The sequence below is a fragment of the Copadichromis virginalis genome, linkage group LG1 (assembly GCF_057382275.1).
Source record: "Copadichromis virginalis isolate Kocher_CV1m ecotype Utaka linkage group LG1, C_Virginalis_male_GT1.1, whole genome shotgun sequence".
Lineage (NCBI taxonomy): Eukaryota > Metazoa > Chordata > Actinopteri > Cichliformes > Cichlidae > Copadichromis > Copadichromis virginalis.
Window position 1 is genome coordinate 40,882,038 of NC_140618.1, and position 21,339 is coordinate 40,903,376.

Genomic DNA, 21,339 nt, shown 5'->3' on the forward strand with positions numbered 1-21,339 from the left:
AAAATAAAAAGGGTGAAATTGGGCAACCCTGGTGAACAGATCTCATGACTGGAAATCTTTTAGTAGTATTTGGATATAGTATAACACAACTGTCAATATTTGTATAAAACATTTCGATAGTTGACACAAAGTTTGGACCAAAACCAAAGGTTTTGAGTGCTTTAAATACGAAATAATGTTCTACTGTATCGAAAGCTTTATAAAAATCAAGAAACACAATAAGGGAATCATCATCTATATTGTCAGAGTAGTCTAATAGGTCAAAAATAAGCCTTATGTTTGAACTGATATGGCGGTTGGTCATAAATCCGGTTTGCGTTTCAGCTATGATCTCATCCAGATTTTTCTTTAATCTTTTGGCATAGACCAATGAGATAATCTTATAATCTATGTTCAAAAGCGTGATAGGTCTCCAATTTTCTATAACAAGAAGATCTTTATCAGGTTTAGGAATTAAAGTTATAATACCCTGTTTCATGCTTGTGGACATTTCTTTTCCATAAAGGCATTCCTTAAACAATTCTAATAAAGGATCAACAATGATAACCCAGAACTGTAAATAAAATTCCACTGACAAACCATCATTACCTGGAGATTTGCCCTTTTTCATTGATCGAATTGCCTCTGAAATTTCTGATTTTGTTATGGGACGTTCACAATTAGTTTTAAAGTTTTCTGAGATTGTTGGTGCAAAGTTTTTAACTGACTCGATAAATCTATCACAATCATTGATATTACAATTTGATTTGTATATATCTTTGTAGAATGAACCAACATGTTTTGAGATATCTAAATAATTAGTGGTTATGTTATTATCAATCTTAAGAGCAGATATATTGTTTCTTCTTTGGTTTCGTTTCTCAAGAGCAAAAAAGTAACTAGAATTTCTTTCACCTAGTTCTAGCCATTTTGCTTTGGACCTTATAAAAGCCCCTTTAGCCATATTAATATATCCATTATCTATTTCTTCCTTTAGTCTTTTCAATTTAATTTCTTCATCATCTGATAGAGCATCTTTCTTCATTAATATGTTTAATTCATTCATAATACTGATTTCTTTAGTGTCATTTCTTTTTTTAATTTCTTTGCTTCGCCTTATTGCCGCTTTCCTTACCTTGAATTTGAAAAATTCCCATTTTAGTGTGTGATTCATATTGGTAAACCCCCGAATATCTGTTCTGCCGTTTTTTCCACTATACTACAAAATGTATCATCATTCAATAAATTATTATTTAGCTTCCAAAAACCACGTAGTTTACTTTGACTTTGTTTATTGCCAACTAAGAGAATTGTGATGAATTTGTGATCAGTTAATGGAGCAAAATCATGAGAAGATTCTGAAACAAAATGTAAACACGAAGAAGATATTAACCACAAATCAATTCTGGATTGTAGAGATCTATTTGCATTGCTCCAGGTAAACTCTTTTGTATCAGAGTTGAAGAATCTCCATACATCTATAACTGCAAGTTGTTCACAGAAAAATGCAGTGCTTTTAAATTTTGAGTGTTGAGATGTTCTTATTGGTACTCTATCTATAAGATCGTCTGGAGCATCATTATAATCTCCTCCAAGAATCATGTGGGCTCCCTTATATTTTGATTTAAAAAAAATCAAGTTTCTCAGATAATTGTATGCACATAGATTTGGCCTGAGTTGTGTTATTATGACTGTATAAATTACAGACTATAAAGGTGTTGTCCAATTTGAAAACCAGAATAATCCATCTGCCTTCATCTGAAGACAATGATTCAATAATATTACCTTTAAAGTTGTTAAGGAGAATGGCTACGCCTGCCGAATGTTGAGAGGCGTGGCAAAAATAACACTGATCACCCCACTGTGCTTTCCAGAATTTTACATCATTATCACTCGAATGAGTTTCTTGTAGAAAAATCAAATCAGCATTTTTCCGTCTACAGAAAATGAAAATTGACTTTCTTTTGGTACTGTCGCGAATACCTCTAACATTAAGGGATAGTATTTTTAAGGAACTGAAATGTAAGTCTGTCATAAGAGAAGAAGGGAATGAATAAAGTGAACTGGATGTCTGTAAAATTAACTAGAAATTTATAAGGTGCTAAGGTATAAACACCTAAAAGATACTCTCAAACAGGAAAACTAAATGTTGAGTACCTAAGTAAAAGTCTTCAGACTCTATTTGTTTTTCTTTTCCCCATTGAAGTGACCCAAATACTTAAGCAAATTAACATTTATACACCAATAAAAGTAGGATGTTTAACTACTCACACTGTAAAACATAAGCAAGTCCAAACATAACCATAATAATGTTTGCCAAGTATTGGTACACCTAACTTGGAGGTATGAAAGTTTTATAGAAAATTTAAAGAGGATATTATTGGTTGTAAACATATTACCTAATGAACCTGAGGTATTTCAAGCAAAACAAAACAAACAAAAAAATACAATATACAAGTGCCTCCATCCATCCATCCATTCACTTCCGCTTCTCCTTTTCAGGGTCGCGGGGGGCGCTGGAGCCTATCCCAGCTGTCATAGGGCGAGAGGCGGGGTACACCCTGGACAGTCTGTCGCAGGGCCAACACACAGGGACAGACAACCATTCGCACTCACATTCACACCTAGTGGCAATTTTGGATTATCCAATTAACCTATCCCCACAAGCTGCATGTCTTTGGACGGTGGGAGGAAGCCGGAGTACCCGGAGGGAACCCACGCAAACACGGGGAGAACATGCAAACTCCACACAGAAAGACCCCGGCCTGATGGTGGAATTGAACTCAGGATCTTCTTGCTGTGCGGCAACAGTGCTAACCACCGTGCTGCCTGGAGCATATACAAGTGCCTCAAATTATTAAATATTGAACAGTAACATTGGGAGCCTGAGGTAGTTGAAATACCTGTTAATGTTAGGTAACTTACAGAGTGAACTTAAAGTATTTCAGTCATCTTGCTGATCTTTTATCAGATGTCAGTCAATGGTCAACAGCGGACATACGTCACAAGAAGGTCAGAGGTCGAAGTTTATTGCTGACGTAGGAGCTTCGTGGTAGTTGGAAGATTCGCGGGAAATGTCTGAAAACAAGTCGGCTCTGACGTGAACGCGTACAACTTCAACCGGAGTTTGTAGTTTAACCTTTCAGACTTACCAGATAAAATATCAGTGTCTTCATATAACGTACGAAACGGAGAGAGTTTTAACGTTGGCTTGCTTAACTGAGGAACTCCACGCACACAGCATTGTCAACGACGCTAATCGGTTAGCTCAGCGGTAACAGCCTTTTAGCAACGATAACGGCTAAACCTGTTCTCCTAGGACGGCGGAAACAGCGGCGCACATACAACGGGCCCAGATAAATGCACATTAAACGGTGAGAACAATGGCAGAGAGGCCAGAAGACCTGAACCTTCCCAACGCGGTAATCACCCGCATCATCAAGGAAGCGGTGAGTGTGAACATCGAAACACGGTAGCAGTCACAATGTCGCGCGCGGTTGGTCTTTTTGTGTGTTTTATACACGCCGGGGATGGTTAAATACGCTAAACAAATACACGACGCAATTCTGGGAGGTCGCCGGTGACCCAGGTTAACTGTTTTTTTACGTTAACCGATTAGATTTGTTTACGTATTCCACTCTCCGTTTTTCAGATGTTCCGTTCGCTGTCTTTCTGTAACATAAATAACGTGGTGACATTTCCCTCACGACACCATCGATCAGCTCGCCGGTGTTCCAGATTATCTGGCGTCGCGAATTAACTGGTGACGGTCGAACAGACGTGTGGCAGACTTGCTTTTCAGGAGCCGCTACCGACAAACCAGCATTTGAGTACACACAAACTGCACGCTTTAGTTGTGAAGCGAAAACGCTGAAATCTGAGTAATAAAACGCACGAGGGAAACTATAACGAAGACGAGATTCTCCAGATCGTTTACTCTTGCTGTCTTGTGAACAGCATCGGCGTGGTGACGTTTATTTGTTTGCTGTTTTCGCGGTCGCCTCGTGCACGAGAATATCACCAGGTAAACTCGCAACATTTTTAAATATCTTGTTGTTCACGAGCAACAGGACGGACTGTGTTTGAGGTAACCTCACAAATGTCACAGATGAACTATTTAGTGTTTATTTGCTGGGTTGTCGGTAGCGGCTCCTGAAAACAAAGTCTACCTCACCAGTTAATTCGCGACGCCAGATAATCTGGAACACCGGAAATCCTGTTCACCTGCTTAACAACACCTGCTGATTCAGAAAACACAACTACATTAACTGGTGAAAGTTAATGCGGGCAGCTGCTGATCAATATACTATAACGCCCCACAGTATTCTGCACAAAATAAGCGAATGTAGCTTGTTTCCTCAGTGCAGCGCTGCTGCAGTTTGTGTGCCCCTTCAGAGTGACTCATGTGAGTTAAAAAAGCCAGATGAACACAGCACTGGGGTGAACCAAAGCTCCACACAATCCTGCAGGACATCCAATGTTTGATGTCGTCAAGGCAGCGTAATAAGAGCTGGGGATGGTCTGACCTAGGGGTGGGCGATATAAACAATATCGGCGACCGTGGCTCAGGGGGTTGGGAAGCGTATCTGTAACCGGAAGGTCGCCGGTTCGATCCCCGGGCTCTCTGTCCTGGTTGTTGTGTCCTTGGGCAAGACACTTTACCCTGCTGCCTACTGGTGTTGGCCAGAGGGGCCGATGGCGCGATATGGCAGCCTCGCTTCTGTCAGTCTGCCCCAGGGCAGCTGTGGCTACAACCGTAGCTTGCCTCCACCAGTGTATGAATGCGAGAGTGAATGAATAGTGGCATTGTAAAGCGCTTTGGGTGCCTTGAAAAGCGCTATATAAATCCAATCCATTATTATTAATACGAGGTTAGTCATTCATATACTGCTGCATGGGCTGGGCTGTACATCGTAAGGTTTTAAAAACTGAGCTTAAATAAATGATTAGTGGTAATAAAAGCCGAGGGAGGTCAACAGGGATCACTGACTGTTTTAGGAGCTTTTTGAGATCAAATAGAAGAAAATACAAAACATTAAACATGTTCACAACACAAAAGCCATATTAAACGCAGACTACTTTAGGCCCGGAAGTAGGATTCGTCGTGTCATCACTGAACAACCGGATAGTCAAAATCTCTATCGCAATAGGGCATGTTGATGATGTCATCAAGCTGCGCCTGTTTTGGTCAAAAGCATCGCAGCGGCTACAACCATTATCATCTGCAAAGAGATGAAGCACTTTTGAAATATGGGGAAAGCCAAAAACTGCGCTTCCTCCACTTCCGTAACATTTAACATTGATTCATTAATGTTGAATTGTCTCGCAGCTGCTCTATTCCCATGTTGTTGCAGTATATTAATAACTAACCTCGTATTGTGGATGGATTATCTCAGCTGTTCTCCTGACTGAAGTTTGGCCCGTGTACAGCATCCTGCTATGCGATTGCATTTGTCCCTGACCACCAGAATCCCTCACGTTAACTTTTAATGAGTGGAAAAAAAGTTGGCGTTCATCCTCCAGCTTCACTGTGCTAATGTTATGCTAACATAGCTGTGTCACTAGCAATCCCATAGCACAACATTATATACCAGGTAGTCCAACTTCAGTAACCCTACAAACGTCACTGCTGTTTAGTTTTCTGTCTTCATTTATGTCAGAAGTGGTAGCAGAGCTGTACGTTTGAATTAGTTTAATTAGTCAGCAATGCTGATGATTTTATTAAAGATGAAAGAATTTAGACCGTTTTTAACTCTCAGTGTTTGTTTGACTTTGGGACCTGAAGGGACGGAGGTTTGGACCCAGATTACTTCGCGAAGCTCCTCACTACGGCAGCCGTAATGCTCTGACAATCCATCAAGCAGTGCGGCTTACCAAAGTTGTACTAAAACATTTTTTAACAGATTTCTGCAGCCAAAATCGGTTCGAGGTCAGTAAGCACAACCAGAATTCATACATAAGGCACACTCTAGATTTTTGAGAAAATTAAAGTTTTAGTGTGCCTTATAGTGTGGAAAATAATAAGTTATACAGAAGAAAAGAATATATCGCGATATATATCGTTACCGCAAATGCTTCAAATTATATCGCGATATGAATTTTAGGCCATATCGCCCAGCCCTAGTTTGACCCTGCTTTTTTTTCCAGAGTTCTAAACAGAGGCATTTTCAGAGTTCTTGTTAAAATCAAGGTGGGCCTGCAACTGTAAGTAGACCACTTTCTCCAAAACTTTAGACAGGAAAGGAAGCTTTGAGATTGGCCTGTAATTGGACAGTTGGGTCCAGGTTATGTTTTTTAAGAAGAGGCTGAACTATAGCTTGTTTAAAGCATGATAGGACACAGCCCGTAGCAAGGGACGTATTAATTAATCTCAGGATAAAAGGCCCAACAGTATTAAACGTGTTTTTAAGCAAGCTTGGGGGGAGACAATCAGAGGGGCAGTGTGATGATCTTAGGTTACTAACTACCTCAGTCAAGTCATTAAGGGAGACTGGCTCAAACTGCTCTAAGACAGCTGGGCACATAGGAGAAAGACTAGGATCTGAGGTAGCAGTTGACGAGACAAGGGCCCTAATAGATAGACTCTTGTCGTAAAAAATGCTAAAAAAAATCACAAATACTTGGTGAAGAAATGACTCCAACATTATCACGTGAACTAAGAAAAAAGATTAAGGACATTAAAAAGTACCTGAGGCGTGTGACTGTTTACTGACACGAAGTTTGAGACAAACTGTGTCTTTGCAGTTTTTGATGGCACCAGATGTCATGGCACGCCGTCTCTCGGTTCTGCAACGTTTATGTTTTATGTTCTTAGTGGTGTCCCTGCTAGTTTTAAAAACCCACTCCCTGTTGGTATATGAGCGACAGACGCTGCTTAACCCTTTAAGACCTACCATAGAACCAAGTCCGCCAGAGCTTACTTTATATTTTTACATGTTGTAGTGCCATTTTTGGGAGCATTTCAAGTTGCTATACATCAATACAACTGTTATAGCCCATATTTTAATAATATGTATGCATTATGTCCATAGTAACTACATAAATTGCAAAAAAGTTGCAATAAACTACAAAAAAATTGAAAATCGTTTTTGTTTTTTTACATATATTTCTACTTGGAGAAATTTAAGAGGTTTATTCCTCAAAACTTTAAATACAAAAAAGTTGCAAAAAACAGTTTACAACAACAGCAAATTTAGCTCTGGGAAGCGTGTTTGGGTCAGAAATTGGATGCGGTGGGTCCTTACCATCGGTGACCGTGGCTGTTTAGGACTTTATTTTGGCCTCAAACAGCGCTGCCTTCTTCCTATTTACCCGACGTCATCGGAGCACGCTCACCTGAGGCTGCTTTATTGGTCGCCATGCTGACGGGATACGAGGGGAGGTGGAGCAAATATGAACAACCTACAAATACTGCCTGCTGCCACGGATGGACAGAGAGTTAAATTAGCTCTCTTAAACTTCACACAATTTGTGTCTGGGCCAACATGCAAGGGCCACACTCTAGACCTTGTCTTGAGCTACGGGCTGAATGTATCAATGACTGAAAATTGTGTTTTACCTATTCTAGACCACTCCGCAATTTTATTTGATATTTTAATCCCTAAATCTCCAGCTTCTGAGAGGGGAAGATTGCCCCTCAGATCATCTCGTAATATTAGCCCCAAAACATTGCTTGGAGTTAAATTACATCTACCTGATGTGTTGGACCCTATTTTTACCCAGGAGTTATGTGTGGACACCTTGACTGCCAATCTTAATAATGCACTTCTTGAACTACTGGACTGTGTTGAAATGTTCAAAAAGGAACCCTAAGCCTTGGTTAAATGAGGAGCTCTTGAACTTGAGAAGAAATTGCAGAAAAGCCGAGCGTCACTGGAGATCTTCCAGACTAGAAGTATTTCTCCAGGCTTGGAAGGACTCATTGTCTTCTCTTCAATCAGCGATGTTGACAGCGAAAGCAAATTATTTCTCAAATCTCATCATGAGCCATAAACCTAACTCAAAACTCATTTTCAACAGTGTGCAAATTAAAGAGAGTAAGTCAACTCTCTGCTGTTCTAATTTGATAGCTTATGACTTTCTTACATTTTTCAGAGACAGGGCTGAAACACTTAGAAATCGTATTACTCACTCTAGGTGTTCATTAGACTACTCAGCTGCTTTGCCTGTTGGTGCTGATAAACTGTTCTCTGACTTCAAGGTTATTTCTCTGTCTGGATTAACTAAGGTTGTAAAAGCAGTTCGATGTACAACCTGTTCTTTGGATCCTCTACCAGCCTGGGTTATAAAGGAACTGTGGTCAGCATTAGGACCCTACATTCTGTTTCTTTTAAATACTTCATTGACGACTGGAGTCTTTCCTGAATGTTTTAAATCGGCTGTGGTAGTGCCGATCTTGAAAAAGCCTGGACTGGATGTTGACATGGTCGCAAACTATAGACCCATCTCACATCTGTCTTTTTTGTCTAAAATCTTTGAAAAAGTGGTTTTTAAGCAGCTCACTGAGCATCTGTCAACTAACAATCTGTTTGAACCATGTCAGTCTGCCTTTAGACCAAATCACTCCACAGAAACAGCTTTAGTCAAAGTGGTAAATGATCTGCTGGTTAATGCAGACAATGATCGCACTTCAGTTTTATTACTGCTGGATCTAAGTGCTGCGTTTGACACTGTGGATCACTGGATTTTATTGGATAGGCTTGAACATTTTATTGGAATTACAGGAAATGTTTTATCATGGCTGAGATCTTACCTGTCTGGGAGGTCTCAGACTGTTGCTTGAAAAATGATCTCTCAGAGACTTGTGCAGTGAGGCATGGGGTCCGTACTTGGACCATTGCTGTTTTCTATGTACCTGCTGCCTCTTGGTGTTCTTTTACGTTCTTTTAATGTAACCTTTCATTGTTACGCTGATGACCTGCAGCTTTATGTCCCTCTAACCATTGGAAATTGTGCTGAAGTCTCTAAACTAGAATGTTGTTTATCTGCAATTAAGGGCTGGTTATCGGATAATTTCTTGCTCCTAAATACTGATAAGACAGAGTTGATGGTCATTGGGCCACACAAATTTCAGCACTTGTCCCAAAATTTCATCTTGAAAATTGATGACAGTGCCATAAATTGCAGGAACAAGGTAAAAACTTGGGTGTGTGGTTCGATATGGTGCTCTCCTTTGAATCTCATGTAAAAGAGATAACAAAGACCGCCTTTTATCATTTGAGGAACATAGCCAGAATCAGACAAGTTTTGTCAAGCGACACTGCAGAGGTTCTTGTCCATGCATTTGTGTCTTCCCAACTCAGATATTTCCGTGACGCACACATACAGTCCGTGGGAAAGCGCCAAGTCTAGTGTGTGACCTTTTTCATGCATGGGACCAGTAACCCACTGGGTCAATTTAAAAGCGTCAATAATATTTAAAAAGTCCTTGACCAGAAGTTTAGAGTCACAGCAGACATGGATGTTAAAATCACCAAGGATTAAAAAACTGTCGAATTCAAGAACAATTCCAGCCATAAAATCTGAAAACTCTTTGATAAAATCCTTATTAAACTTGGGAGGACGATATATGAGGGCACACAAAGGCGCAGCAGAGCTCAGGTGTAACTCAAAGAGCTGGAGATCAAAACTAGAAAATGAATCGTGCTGTAATGTGTGATGGCAATGAAATCGAGCATTGAACAAGCCAACCCCCTACCAGAGGACCGAGGGAGGCTGAAAAATGAGCAATCAGGAGGAACCAGTTCCGAAAAAGCTACAGACTCACCGGGTTGAAGCCATGTTTCTGTCAGAAACAGAAAGTCCAGCTGTTGGGACTTTAGGAAGTCATTTAATACAAATGTCTTGTTTGCTAAAGATCTTACATTTAGTAGAGCCATTTGAAGGGTGTAGATTCTAACATCAGATGCTCCGGCTCGGTTAAGCGTGCAAAGATTTCTGTGGTCTACACCAGCGGTCCCCAACCTTTTTTGTGCCACGGACCGGTTTATGCCCGACATTATTTTCACGGACCGGCCTTTAAGGTGTCGCGGATAAATACAACAAAATAAAACCAGTACCGGTACTGGGAAAAAAAGATTTATTCATAACACACGTGAAAAGACCCAGGAAAACAGAGTTATTGATAAAAACGATAACAAAATAACGCTGAAAACCGACAAAAACCCTGAAAACCATACATTTCACACCTGAGCCTCAAATCTCACGGCCCGGTACCAAACGACTCACGGACCGGTACCGGGCCGAGGCCCGGGGGTTGGGGACCGCTGGTCTACACCACATCCACGGGTCCGAGGCCGCTTGGGGAAATAAAATGCTGACCGCACTAAGCTGGTCAGCATAATGATGCAATGTGTGCTAGGGCTGTTCGATATATATCGGATGACGATATAAAAACGTCTATTTCATTTTACGCTATCGTTTGATTCGTGGTGTTGCAAAATAAACTGTTTACAGCAATATTTTTTCATGGTTCTGATGTCACTGTAGTGGCTATATTCATTTCTTAAAGTTCTCTCTTTCTCTTATATTTAATATAACCACACTACTGACAGACAAGCGCTTGTTTTTATACGTTGTGGTTAGCAACAACGACGGTAACAGCATCGGGTGTCCGCTTGTTTATGTTCCACATAAACCTTTCACAATAAAGCTCAAGATCCTGTTGAGACTTTTCAAAATAAACTGAATCACGTGAAAGAGCAGATTGTTTACGGATGAGAAGTAAAAAAGAGCCGCCAGGTGCTAAAAAATAAACCTTAGACTCAAACGTTAGAACAGGCTTTTCCCCGCAGCACGCCGTGTAATAAATACTCACAAAGAAAACGGCGGCAGTTACAACTTATGTCTAAAAATGTATCGTTTCATTCATCGGTTAAAACACTTGACTCCAGCTACATGACGCACAGCTGGAAACACTTCACGCAAGTCGAGCTGCCCGCGATTCACAGAATTTACAGAAAATGTTACATTTTTGTGATTTATATCGTTATCGGACGATAGATGTCTTATATCGGGATATGAGGTTTTGGTCATATTGCACAGCCCTAATTTATGCCCACAAATGGCATCGGGACCACCAGCTTTAACCCTCTGAAATTAGAGATGATTGACACTATGGAGCCTTGCTCTCAAAAACAGACATAGATGTAGTGCTGCCTGTGAAGCTGGATTTAAGACACAAGTGCTTAAAGTTTTTAGAACACATCAGCTTGTCATTACAGAACTTGACATTACTGGGTTGGTTGTTTGCAGCTAACAGACTTAAATTAGTTTATGTTAGCGATGTTGTTGTTTAGCTAGCTGCACTCACATGGGAAAATCCAGCTGTTAGGATTTGTAAAACGCATTATAAATGAGAACAGCGGAGAGCCCAGTCACCAGACAGACAATTTGGAGTCCAACACTTTAGGTTTTCCTCACTACGCTGTGTGTAAATCAGTCTCCAGCTTGTTGGTCCAGGGAACGACCTGTCACCCGATTCAGACAGGCTCTCCATGACACGGGCCCCATTTAAAGTGCTTTACACACCCAAACATTACAACTAACAGCTGGATTTTTGTGTTTCAGTGCAGTTGGAATAAAAACATAAAGCCACTTACTGCTTTCAAATTCAAATTCAAATTTTATTTGTCACACACACACAACCATACACAGTATGACATGGGGGTGAAATGCTTGTAGCTGTACAATGCCCGACCATTAAATGACAGAAGAAAAGTTTTACAATATTTACAATTTACTACAAAAATTTACAAATTAACTTAGGAATTTACAGTAAAGAATGTGCAAATAGCAGAAGAGATTATAAAGATAAGGATTATAAATTATAGGAATTATAGGATTATAGGAAATGTGTGGTGGTGCGTGTGGTGACGTGTGTGAGAGTCCAGTCTTATAGTGACGTGTGTGGGAGAGTCCAGTCCTACACCTGGTTCAGGGCCCGAATAGCCTGGGGGAAGAAGCTCCTCTTCATTCTCTCTGTTTTGGCCTTAAGGGAGCGGAAACGCTTCCCAGACCTCAACAGTGAGAAGAGTCCATTGTTGGGATGGGAGAGGTCCATCATAATCTTCCTAGCTTTGGACTTGCACCGCTTGGTGTAGATGGACAGCAGGTCAGGGAGCTCTGATTGAATGATGCGTTCTGCCGAGCGCACCACCCTTTGCAGATCTCGTCTGTCCTGCTTGGTGCTGTTCCCAAACCAGGTGCAGATGTTTGACGTCAGGACGCTCTCGATGGTGCAGGAGTAGAAGTTCTTGAGCACCTTCAGTGGCAGATGGAAGTCTCTAAGTCTTCCGAGGAAGAAGAGACGCTGACGGGCTTTCTTAACCAGGGTGTTGATGTGACAGGACCATGACAGGTCCTGAGTGATGTGGACACCCAGGTATCGGAAACTGTCCACTCTCTCCACTGGCGTGCCACTGATGATGAGGGGTTTGTAATTCCTCGCCTGCTTTGTAGTGAAGTCCACGATCAGCTCCTTAGTCTTGCTGATGTTTAGGAGGAGGTTGTTCTCCTGGCACCAGGTCTCCAGGTTCCTAATCTCCTCCAGGTAGGCCGTCTCGATGTTGTCGGAGATCAGGCCCACAAACAGCAGTGTCGTCAGCAAACTTGACAATGGAGGTGGTGTCGGATGTGGCAACACAGTCATAAGTGTACAGTGAGTACAGCAGGGGGCTTAAAACACAGCCCTGAGGCACTCCAGTGCTGAGTGAGATGGAGGGGGAGACTTGTTTTCCTACCCTCACTGATTGGGGTCTGTCTGTGAGGAAGTTGAGGATCCACTGACACAGTGATGAGCTGAGTCCTAGATCTGTCAACTTGGTGAAAAGCTTAGAGGGAATTATTGTGTTGAATGCTGAACTGTAGTCCACGAACAGCATCCTAACATAATTCCCTCTGCCAGTGTCCAGGTGACTCAGGGATGTGTGGAGCAGGTGAGATATGGCATCGTCTGTGGAACGATTAGTCCGGTAAGCAAACTGAAGTGAGTCGATGGTGGGAGGAAGTGAAGAAGTGATGTGATCTCTCATCAGTCTTTCAAAACACTTCATCACAATTGAAGTCAGTGCTACTGGACGGTAGAGATGGCACGATACCACTTTTTTATGTCCGATACCGATACCGATATCATAAATTTGGATATCTGCCGATACCGATATGAATCCGATATAGTGTTTTTTAATCAATAAAACTGTTTTTTTAAAATATCTTGCTGCATTTTGCAAGTCTGCAAGTTCATACTCAAGTTTAAAACAACAACTACACTAAAGCTATTCTGTTATACCTGTATGCAAAAAAAATATTTCATAGTTCAGCAATACTGATCAATCTAATAAACTTAAACCTACACCATCCTCCCTATTCTGGTATTTTAAAGAGTACTTAGCATAAATATTAAGCAACCTAACTAATAGGGTTCCAACTCCCAGCAACAACAAAAATAAATAAATAAAAAATAGGGAACCACCCCTCACGCTCCACCTCATGATGCTTAATCGACGTAATCAACCTTAATTTGATGCAGTGTGAAAAAAAAATGCACAGAAATCAATTATTTTTCAAGAAATATTAAATAGATTCAACATCTTTCTTCAACAAAATTGCAGACTGCACAGATGGTACCTTCCCAAAGTAAAAAGTACTATAGCTTACTAGGGTATATATATTAGACTTAATAGTCACTATATACAGTAATTGACTTCTATTCATTTTACATCAAATTAAAACTTTGGGTTTCAGATAATTATTTATTAAAAGCTAGACATTTTAAATGAGAATAAGAAAGAAAAGTATGTCTTTGTGCCCCCTTTTCCCTGTTAATGCCCTATCGGCCCCCCTGGCTAAACTTTGCTAGATCCGCCCCTGCACAGTTACCAGCCGTCAGCTACGTAGAAAAAGATCCTGGTGTAGAAATTAAATAAATTCTAACAACAGCTTATCAAGCTTAAACGTGCTGCTGTTGTTCAGCCGCTGGTTTCCTCTTTCTGGTGCAAAGTGGGCCAAAAACAAACCAGAGAGACGGACTCGCGACAGAAAAGCCGATCAGCTGATCACAGATCAGTTTCATGATTGAAGTAGCAGCCGGAGAGCGAGAGGCAGTCGCTTGTTAAGCTTAACGCAGGAATGCTTTACAAACATTCAGAGATGGACTTACACACTTGCTTTACTTCTCTCGGGGATAACTTTGTCGGAGATGAAATGCCGGGTTGCTAGCGAAGCTCCACATGCTATCCAGACCACCGACAGGTCCGGCATGCCACAGCTGCTCTATCACGTGATGCATACTGCTCCGAGTGCTAACGTTCTGAGGTGAGTTACGGCGTGTGGCAAGTTTTGTGAGGTGCTTTCGTGATATTTAATGGATCGGATTACATTTTTTATTTTTCTCCGATATCCGATCCAGTAATTTAGGTCAGTATCGGACCGATACGATACGTAATATCGGATCGGTCCATCTCTACTGGATGGTAGTCATTGTGGCAAGCGGGCTGTTGTTTCTTTGGAACAGGGACAATAATGGACTGTTTGAAGCACGTGGGAACCACAGCTTGGGCCAGGGAGAGGTTGAAGATCTCCGTGAACACCGGTGCTAGTTGATCAGCGCAGGCTCTAAGGACCCGGCCAGGGATTGCATCTGGTCCTGCTGCCTTCCTGGTGTTCACCCTCCTGAAGGTGTTCCTCACGGCATGCTCTGTGATGACGAATGCATTTTCTTCACTGGTGCACTCCGAGCGCGCGCAGCCGTTTGTTGTTTTAATTGCTGCGGCGTCGAAGCGAGCATAAAACGTGTTCAGCTCATCAGCCAGTGAAGCATCTGCATTCATCATTGAAGAAGCTGGTCGTTTATAGTCCGTTATAGTCCGCAGTCCTTTCCACAGGCTCCTAGAGTCGCACTGTCGTAGCTGTGACTCTAGTTTTTCCCCGTAGCTCCGCTTTGCCTTTCGGACCGCGCTGCGCACGTTGTAGGACGCAGCCTTGTATAGGTCCATATTACCGGAGACAAGCCCTTCATTGTAGGCAGCGGTGCGTGATCTCAGAGCGTCGCGGATGTTTTTATCCACCCACGGCTTCTGGTTGGGAAATGTTCGGATGATAGTTCTTTCTGCTGTGTCGTTTGCTAGTTTCCCGATAAATCCCACAACCGCTTCCGTAAACATGTTGATGTCATCAGAGCTGCGCCGAAACATGTCCCAGTCTGCGTCATCCAGTGCGTCCTGCAGCGCGGCTTAAGAGACAGTTGCTTGTTGGTAGTCTCTGCTTTACGGTCAAGATGAAAAGGAATACCAAACCCTGTCAGTTCCAGGTCCTTGCCCCAGTACACAAGTGTTCCTCATTTCATGTTTAAGTGAGTCAAGCTTTATAGCTTGTTAAGCTTATAGCAGTCTCTAAGGTTTGTGTACCTGAGTTGCCTTCCAATTTCACCCATTCTCCCTCTTTTCCTACATGAAGATTTTCCGTACAGTCTGAGCTCTGGAGGAATATTCACCGGCTTGACTCAGCTGATAGACCATAGTGACAGGAGGAACCCTCATCTAAGAATGAGTTTACATGTTGGTCGTGGCCTGATATACAGTTCTGGTCAAAAGCAAGAGGAGATAAGACCACAAATAACCTCATTATCAGTAAACCGGCTGACCCGACCGATCATTTTTGGCAAATACTGGAAAGCACCTCTGGTACCGGAATATTATAGAGGGATATAAATGTATATAGATTCCATCTCCACAATGAGTCCTAATGGCCACGTTTGCTATCATTACACCTTACTGTAACAAGCATAGCATATGTAAGCATATATGTCTCTGTGTATATTATCTCCTAACCTAATGGGCCAGTCTCAACAAAACTTTGTACACATACGCAGGTTATTGACATCTATATATGCTTTCTTTTTTTGAAAGCATTTATGATAAATTCCAGTTGTTTTGATTTTCATATTCATCATCACCTGTGAATGTAAGCTACATTACGTTCTGTTTTTGTTTGTTTGTTTTTATGTTCAATGGCGATCGCCCTTATGTAACTTCAGTCACCACTCGAAAAAGTAAAGCAGTCAGAAATGTGTTGCATTATCAATGCAGAGAAGCATGGATAAGAATTGCACAGTTCGAGACAGAACTGCAGTGGAACCCCGATTTACAAAATTAATTCGTTCCTTTCGTAAGTCGAAGCACCCATCGTGCCTTTTTGACTGATGCTGAACAATAGGCTAATTGCTAACTAGAACAACAATACGTCGTTCAAGTGCAACAGCGAAGCGCAAGTATGGAAGCCAAGGGATTGTCACATGATTCGGAAGGCATTGTAAGCTCAGCCAATCAAAGCCAGCGGATTTCCCGAGTAACGAAATCAGAGTCAAGTTACGAAGGCACTGAACATTGCCGTTCAGTGCCTTCGTACCTGTAACTTGAATTTTTTGTGAAACGGGGTATTCGTAAGTCGGGGTTCCACTGTACTTATAGAACTAGACTATCAATAATTATGATTGTGTTGTTGGAGAAAAGATAAATGATTATTGCAGGCTTAGCAGGTTATGCTGTGACTAAAAGGTTGTGAATTATTATGCTCTGCCTGACTCAGCTGGTTATGTTTATGGCGTTTCAAACAGGTGTTGCCAACAGGGAAGATGCCAAGTGCCCTCAGGTGGGCAAATTTTGTAACATCGACTCTTATAACCAGGTTAAATGATGTTACTCTTGTCCCTTGTTTCTTTATTGGCTGGTATTGATACTGATTGACCGATGTATCAGTCAGGCTCAATGTTGGACCTGATATTGAGTTTTGGTGAACAACCACCAAATATAAGTTCAACACTTGGAATCGTCTCCAGGTGCAGCTTCATTTGCTTGTTACTTCATGAAAAAATAATTTAATGCAATACTGGCCAACCCCTTATGGGCCTTTGTTGGCTGACTGTGTTTTCTGATAATGTGTATGTAGTGTACCCTTGAGATAACACTTCTGTAATGTTTATTTTCAACAGCTCCCAGATGGGGTGAATGTGTCGAAAGAAGCAAGAAGAGCCATATCCCAAGCAGCCAGTGTGTTTGTGTTATATGCCACCTCCTGGTAAGAACTAATAAATCCCATTTACATAATGTGACCACTATTTATTTATTTTAGCAACTATAATAGGGGCGGGCGATATTTCTAATATACTTGCTGTATCTCGAGTTTTTCCACGTATGATGGTTAAAATGGCTTAAACATAATCATCGAGTATAGGTTGCCATGGAAATATTAAGCCGTCTGCATTTAAGTCAGTTTTTATTTTCTCTCACATGCTGTGAATTCATCAATAACCCCCCTGCCCAACACTGAGCATGCGTGTTTATATATATTTATATAGAGAAAAATATGTCAAAGTACAGTAATTTGCAAAACATGCCGTAAAATTATTGGCGCAAAAGGTAGCAGTACCACGAAATTATTCCACCAGCTGAAAAGTCATCCACTGCAAAATTAAGACTGTTTTAAACTCGGCATGTGAACATCTCCCCACACACCAAAGACAACTTTAAACCCGCTGTCATATGAGCTACAACGCCTATCGGCAAGAAGCTGAGACTCTGAGGTTTCTGTGGACCACACATGCTGATATTTTCTTTAAAAGAACAAACAAACAAACAAAAAAACCTGACTTCACTGAGGCTTACACTGCAGCTCACCCCCTTTGCCCCCAGGGGGTGTTGGGGCTCAAGACATATCACGAAATATATCATGTTTTGCGGTATAGCCACACACACAAAAAAAATTGCAATGTTGCATTTTCCTCATATCGCCCAGCCCTAAATTATAATGACTCCGACATACATGCACATATATTTATTAGGGGTGCAACGATACACAAAATTCACGGTTCGGTTCGATACTTTGGTGTCATGGTTCGATATTTTTTCGATACAAAAAAATGTTCATGCCTTTTTAATTTGTCATTTATTAAAATTATAAATATATATTTTAACTCAAAAGTAGTTTTTAAATTTAATGTTGCTGAAACAACAAAGTAATAAAAAAATCTATCTGATGGAGAAATCACTCATCTTTGGAAAAGAGAGTTTATTACAGAGAAATATCTCTTTCCAAAATAAAAGCTACACTATACGCTTCTTCTGGGCTATATTCTCAGCAGCATATTAAACATACCAGGTCCCCATAAGGAGAATCCTGTGCTAACGGCTGTCTAAATGACTCGGGTAAAGTTTGTAGCATGCGTGCTTGTTGTTTTTGTCTGCTTCCACTTGTCTTTGCACTAGGATGATGTCGGAGTAAATGTGCAGTCATATTCGTTGTGTTCCCACTAGTGCTGTCAAGTTAATCTCGTTGAAATGACATTAACGCGCCATAACGCGGCAAATCGTGCGTGGGGCTGGACGGTGAGACCAATTGAGCATTGCGTGGCACATCCAACATACTGTTTTACTTTAGTCCATGACGCGCTTATCTTCAGGGTCATACTTCACATGAAAACCAAAATAGTTCCAAACACCAGATCTGAATGAGGGTGGGGGAGGTTCAATTTGCCATGTTGCAAGGAGCTTAGCTTCTGTCTTGCTAGCTTGCGCTGCGCTCAGCGGATCTGCGCTCGACAGTGCAGCCTAGGCGGAGTAGTCGAACGCAGATTCACTGAGCGCTCAACACAGACAGCATCGTCAGAAGAAAAGTTGATAAAATAAATTAAAAATGTTGTATTGTTTGATACACATGTGTACCGAACCGAAAGCACTGTATCGAACGGTTCAATATCGATACGAGTATCGTTGCACCCCTAATATATATATATATATTTTTTGTACTTTATTTATTCGAAATTCTGTTTTTAAATTTTTTTTTTTTATACATAGAATAAAAGTTTATCAAGAGTGCATGTAATTTTGTTGTGCTTTTGGCACGACAATAAAATCAATTTTTATTCTAATTTCCAGCACAGCAGCAAGCTAAGAATGCTATGATGTGAATGTTAATTCACAAACACTGAATCAAACAACTGCTTCAGTTTAAATGTTTTATTGTTTCCCCCCTGCTTTTTTTTTTTTTTTTTTTTTTTCTTTTCTTCTTCTCCTCAGCGCAAATAATTTTGCTATGAAGGCCAAGCGAAAAACTCTGAATGCAGGAGACGTCTTGGCTGCAATGGAGGAGATGGAGTTCGAAAGGTTCCTGGAGCCCCTCAGAGAAGCTTTGGAAGGTGAAACTTTGAAAATACTCTCAGCTTTTAAAGATATTTTAATAAGTCCACAATAAGTTCAGTGACATCAGGACTTTTATTCATTTCCTTGTGAAGTTGTGAAAACAACACTAATGTTTGTATTAGGGATGTTTTTGTGACTAGTTTCTAAATGAGTGGGACAAAAAGTAAACTCGCCAGACTAAAACTGAGAGACGCTCAGATATCAAGTGAAATTTGAGAATGTTTAATGGAAAATGTCAAAAACTAATAACAGACAACTCTAAAGCTAATATACACTCTGATAGTAAGTTAACTTTAATATTTATTTATTGCCCCAAACTTTCTAAACAGAGGCATTTTAAACCATTTATCACATTCTTCAATAGTATATCATGCTTTTTAACAATGCAGCACCTCTCATTGTGCATTATCAACCTTACACATCCCCAGACAGACAACGAAGAAGGAAACACTTAAAACACACTGATGTTAAATTGCGACTAAGTAGTGTGGTGCATGCACTATAACTAATAGATGTAATCTCTCCAGCGTGTCCCGGGTCTACGCTGGGGCCGCCTCCTGGTAAGACATGCCCATCTGGAGCTTAGTGGGCTCCTTTCAATGTGGAGAAGTAGCAACTCTACCTTGAACCCCTAACCAATGAGTGAAATCCTCACCCTATTGCCCATCCACCTTTTGGAGAAAGCTAATTTCCTCATTAAACATTAAAATCACATGTTGACCCTTTAAAAAAAAAAAAAAAAAAAAATGTATTTATTTATTTTTTTTAGTCAGTATCATCAATTATGTCAACAAATCATCGCAGCCCTAAAGTAAAATATAATTAACTGCAAGTAACAGCAGGTGTTTTTCATTTGTCAACAGTGTATAAACAAGGACAGAAGGGAAAGAAGGTGTCTGAGCAGAAACGGAAAGATAAAGAGAAGAAGGTCGACACAGAGAATAATAAGAGCAGAGATGAGGAAGGAGAGGACGACGATGAGCGCATGGAAGAGGAGCCTGAGGTCGAGAATGAAGCCGAGGAGGAGGAAGAGGTGGAGAACTGATAACATTCTCCCCACAGAGAACTCCGTCACATACTCTGAGATAATTCCTGGCCAAATGGGATATGTGTGCGTGCAGCTCAGCGTCACCATGTATCAAATGATAATGAAATGTGAACTGAAAACGGGTGACTTCTAGCCTGAAAACATGCAACACAAAGCACAAAGAAGTCACCTGTCTAGATATGTCATGTGACCTCCAATTTTGGATAAAAGAATAACAGACAAAAAAAATGCACATTTGATTCTGCTCCCTGATGTGACAGTTTTTCTACATGACAATGAAGGGAATATGTCTGGTTTTCAGACAAAATAAAACGTTTAAAAGATGTCATCTTGTTCAAACGTCTCCCCAAAAAATGTATATTAAATTGCAATGAATAGAATTGAAAACTGTTACCTTTTATCTGTTAAGAATTGAAAAGATGAAATGAAATCACTGATTTCTTTGCATAGTCTCCTAAGCCAAAGTTCTGAAAGTAGAGTTGGAACACGTGTTATCATATAGGAACTTTAAGGCAGATTCTGGCAACATTTGGATTTAAATCTGCGAGATTGAAGTTGTCACTAATATTGGGTACAAAAATGCATGTTTACAGCTTATCCCACAACTACAGCTGAGGTGCATTGAGACAGTGAGCTGCTGTTGGGTTTTATACCTAGAGAAACTAGTTGTTTTGTTGTTTTTGAACCATTTATACTTTTGTAGACTTGTATACAAGTTGCTAAGATTTTTAATAAATTTGTATAAAAAGCATACTTGCAAGCTTTGTCTTGATAAAACCGGTACCTTGGGCTGCTTCTAAAAAAAGCAAAGGTGGGGCTGTCTCTAACCAGGTAATGCATGTCCAAATGGTAAATAGTCTGGCTTTTGTATAGTGCTTTCCTGCTCTATGTGAGCACTGAAAGCACTTTATACAACTTGCCTTATTCTCCCACTCATACATGCATTTGTCCTCCTTTTTTCCAAGTAAGTGTTTTCTAGCGTTCACGCAAATTCGTACTCTGACGGATGCATCGGAGAGCAACTTGATACCTTGCACAAAGATGTTCAGTATGCAGACTGTGTGCGGTCAACCTTCCACCAACCCTCTGATTAGTAGATGACCTGCACTACCTTCTGAGCCT

General features: G+C 40.8%; 1 protein-coding gene across 1 annotated transcript; it reads left to right on the top strand.

The window, feature by feature from the left end:
- The first annotated feature begins 2,896 nt into the window (after window positions 1-2,896).
- Window positions 2,897-20,968, top strand: pole3 (polymerase (DNA directed), epsilon 3 (p17 subunit)). The gene is made up of 4 exons (XM_085463222.1): window positions 2,897-3,428; window positions 16,964-17,049; window positions 19,047-19,165; window positions 20,033-20,968. The coding sequence occupies exons 1-4, from the start codon at window positions 3,363-3,365 to the stop codon at window positions 20,212-20,214; spliced, it is 453 nt and encodes a 150-aa protein (XP_085319348.1). The 5' UTR covers window positions 2,897-3,362; the 3' UTR covers window positions 20,215-20,968.
- Window positions 20,969-21,339: the final 371 nt, after the last annotated feature.

Bases quoted from the DNA above. Each gene is read 5' to 3' on its own strand.
- pole3 (XM_085463222.1), top strand. From the start codon at position 3,363: ATGGCAGAGAGGCCAGAAGACCTGAACCTTCCCAACGCGGTAATCACC. The intron at 3,429-16,963 runs GTGAGTGTGAAC...TATTTTCAACAG, and splicing joins CCCGCATCATCAAGGAAGCG to CTCCCAGATGGGGTGAATGT. The intron at 17,050-19,046 runs GTAAGAACTAAT...TCTTCTCCTCAG, and splicing joins GTGTTATATGCCACCTCCTG to CGCAAATAATTTTGCTATGA.